The sequence below is a fragment of the Empidonax traillii genome, unplaced genomic scaffold (assembly GCF_003031625.1).
Source record: "Empidonax traillii isolate 1590-97213 ecotype Southwest subspecies unplaced genomic scaffold, ASM303162v1 scaffold2381:size25611, whole genome shotgun sequence".
NCBI lineage: Eukaryota > Metazoa > Chordata > Aves > Passeriformes > Tyrannidae > Empidonax > Empidonax traillii.
The window spans coordinates 2943-6446 of record NW_020957574.1 but is presented as its reverse complement, the minus strand read 5'-3'; the positions used below and the strand labels follow the sequence as shown (position 1 = coordinate 6446).

The following is a 3504-nucleotide window of genomic DNA, read 5'->3' as shown; positions in this document are numbered from 1 at the left end:
CACAGACACCCCAACAATCCCACCCTGTGCCCCAGAGGATCATCCCAACCCTCCTGCAGCTCTGGCAGCCTTGGGGCTGTGCCCACTGCCCTGGGGAGCCTGGGCAGTGCCAACCACCCTCTGGGGGAAGAACCTTCTGCTGAGATCCACCCTGAGCCTGCCCTGACACAGCTCCAGCCATTCCCTGGGTGCTGTCCCTGCTCACCAGAGACAAGAGGGCAGTGCTGGCCTCTCCCTCCCCTCCTGAGGGAGCTGCAGACACGAGGGGAAATAAAAACAAGGAACAAAAAGATCCAGCACAACCCTTGAAACAACCCACAGCCCATTCCCTGGAAGTGCCCAAGGCCAGGTTGGAGCACCCTGGGCTAGTGGAAGGTGTCCCTGCCCAAGGCAGGGGTGGAACTGGATAATCTTTACGGTCCCCTCCAACCCAAACCATCCCAGAATTCTAAATCCCCGGAGATCTCAGCAGCCCCAGAGTGGAGGGTCCCTCACCTGCAGCGTGAGCTTCACAAAGGGCAGCACAGGCCCCTTCCCAGCCCCTCTGTCCGGAGCTGCTGCTGGAACCACGAGGTGCTGCTGCCCTTCCCAGTTCTTCTCCCGGAGCGGTTCCCTCCAGGGCTTGGTGTTGGTCCAGGGCTCGAACCAGGATGGCCCAGGGCCAGAAACGGCACTGGAATGGTTTTCTTTCCTAGATTCGGATTTCAAGCCTTCTCCTGGGACAAACCATGAAGTCCCTGTTGAAAGAGTATGGGGGAGAATGAAGAGTGGGAGACAAAGGTGTGTCCTGTTCATTCCCTGCCATGGTTCTTTTCCCGAAGGAATCCCAGAGTAAGCACTGACTTGTTGATTACTGTATAAATTTTATATACAAAACATAAAGTACAATTTTTTTTTTTTTAAAATTTAAAAATATTTTTGGCAGTGGTTTTGTCTAAATTTTCTCTATTAAGTATATAATTATAAATATATATATAAATATTTTTGGCAGTGGTTTTGTATCGAATTTCTGGATTAAATCAGAGTAAGAACTGACTTACTGAGTATTGTATACATTTTATATACAACATATATGATATAATTTTTAATTTTTAAAATTTTTTTGCAGTTTTTTTCTAAATTTTCTTTATTAAATACATATTGTAAATATATAAATATATATGTATAAATATACAGGCATATAAATATTTTTGGCAGTGGTTTTGTCTAAAATGTCTTTATTAAATCTATATTATAAATATATACATATATAAAAATGAATATAGAGACATAAAAATATTTTTGCGTTGGTTTTCTATAAATTTTATTCAATATAAACATATATATAAAAACAACACCCCCAAATTACCATGGACACGATGCCAGCATTCCCGAGGGATGCTTTGGGATGGCTGGACGGGTCTTGGCGTTGGGAAAGTCAATCCAACATCTCGGGTGTTCCTCTTGGTCGCACCGTTCACAATCTCCAGGTCTCCTGGAATTGCAAACAAAGCAGGAATTTCTTATTCCAAGAGCAGCTGGAAGTGCCACACGAAGCGCTGGGGGTGACCCTTAATTTTAATGAGAAGCTGAAGAATCGTTTGGTTTCTCCCCCACCTTAAAAAGTCAAAACGTTTTAGTTGGGTTTTTTTTAATTTTTATTTATTATTCTCACTTCCAAATCAAGGAGAGTTTCCAGCGATCAGGATTGTCACAGGGTGATAATCAGAGCGAAATTAAAGTGGTGTGACCCAAACACACAAAGCAAAATGTACATTTATATGGGGCAAGTGGGAATTAAACCTGAACAAACTGTGGGCCAGGAAAACACTTTTCTGATTCAATTCAAAATTATGGCCCATGAAAATGCTTTTCTGATTGAATCACAGGGGGGAAAAAAAAAGGCAGTGAAAAATAAATAATTGATACATCTGATGAATAAAACAAGGCCGTTCCTCAATGTGAAGATGGGGAGTTGGGGTGTAAATGAAAGCAACGAAGAAACTGATAATTAGCACCAAAAAAAACCCAAAACACCCACCCCCAAACGCAGAATTGCACCGGGCCAGGGTCAGCTTTAAATAGAATTTACCATCCCAAATATTACCAGGAAGAACATGGAACACTGAAATAGCACATGCCTGCAAAATACATTCTGGGAGCAACAGATGTCTGGAGGAAAAAAAAAAAAAAAACAATGTACAAAAAAAGACAGTTGGTTCACCTTTGCTGCTGAAAGCGGCTCAAAAACTGAGGTGGAGGAGTTGAAAAGTGAGAAAATTGGTTATTAAAGCAGAGCTTTAACCAATTTTGAGAAGATTGGTTATTAAAGGACGGAAATTAAACAGTTTATTTTAAATTGGCGCCTTTAAGCCTTTCTCCGGCGGTGAATTAATTGGAAGGGTGCTGCTTGTACAGACCCATCACCAGAAACACCCGGATTTTGGAGAGGGGTTTCCAGGGACACGAAGGGCAGGAGGAAAAGCCTGGAATTCAGGGACTCACCCGCCTGGATCCCTTTGTTCAGCATCCGTGTCCGTCTCTTGGTGCTGAGGGCACAGCTGGGACCCCACGAGGTGCTGCTGGCACAGGTGGAATCCGAGGAAAAGGCGATGGTGCTCTAAGGAAAACAAGAGGAAAGAGATCGGAAATTCCTGAAATTCCCAGCAAAATAATCAGAAAGCAGCAAAAAAGTGATGGTCACAATTTTTTTTTCCTTGTTGTGGGCTGATCCTGTTCTTATTTAAGTGTTGATCAGGGTCTCCTACTGCTGTGCCAGCCTTGGGTTCGTCCTCATTCATCCTCCAAGGCACTTCCAGCATCCCATTTTATAGGGAAAAGCACGTTCTTTGTGTAGGGAAGAGCCCACCTGGGATCAGATCCTGAGTGCTGAGATCCTCCTGCTCATATGGGATGTTCAGTCTGGAGAAGAGAAGGCTCCAGGGAAATCTTCCAGGGCCTGAAGGGGCTCCAGGAGAGCGGGAGAGGGACTGGGGACAAGGCATGGAGGGACAGGACACAGGGAATGGCTTCAGAGTGGAAAAGGGGAGACTTAGATGGGATATTGGGAAGGAATTGCTGGCTGTGAGGGTGGGCAGGCCCTGGCACAGGTTGGGCAGAGAAGCTGTGGCTGCCCCTGGATCCCTGGAAGTGTCCAAGGCCAGGTTGGAGCAACCTGGGCTGGTGGAAGGTGTCCCTGCCCATGGCAGGGGGTGGAACTGGATGATCTTTAAGGTCCCTTCCAACCCAAACGATTCCAGGATTCCACATCCCAAGTCAACAGGACAAGAGATGAACAAAACCCCTTGGCTGTGGCCAAATCACTTGCTGCACTTCCGTGGAATATTCCTGCTTTGGAAAGAGGGGGAATGAACACCCGGACTGAATCCTGGATCCACGGCCTCTCCAACCTTGCCAGGTTTTCCAGAGGGACAAACTGCCTTGGAAGATCCAAGCATAGGTCTGTAAATTCCCAGGGAATTGCAGTTTTGGACCATCGGCACCAAACCCTCTCAAAACACGGGA

The 3504-nt window shown here is 45.7% G+C and overlaps 1 protein-coding gene across 1 annotated transcript in view; it reads right to left on the bottom strand.

Annotated features, from left to right (window-relative positions):
- The window catches only part of LOC114071880 (putative ALMS1-like protein), a gene marked incomplete at its 5' end in the record, with an annotated part of 4234 nt that extends 1635 nt beyond the window's left edge, over positions 1 to 2599 (bottom strand). Inside the window, 3 exons of the mRNA XM_027909766.1 lie at positions 496 to 737; positions 1349 to 1474; positions 2485 to 2599. Coding sequence (XP_027765567.1) covers positions 496 to 737; positions 1349 to 1474; positions 2485 to 2599 — 483 coding nt within the window. The remainder of the gene's footprint in view (positions 1 to 495; positions 738 to 1348; positions 1475 to 2484) is intronic.
- Positions 2600 to 3504: the final 905 nt, after the last annotated feature.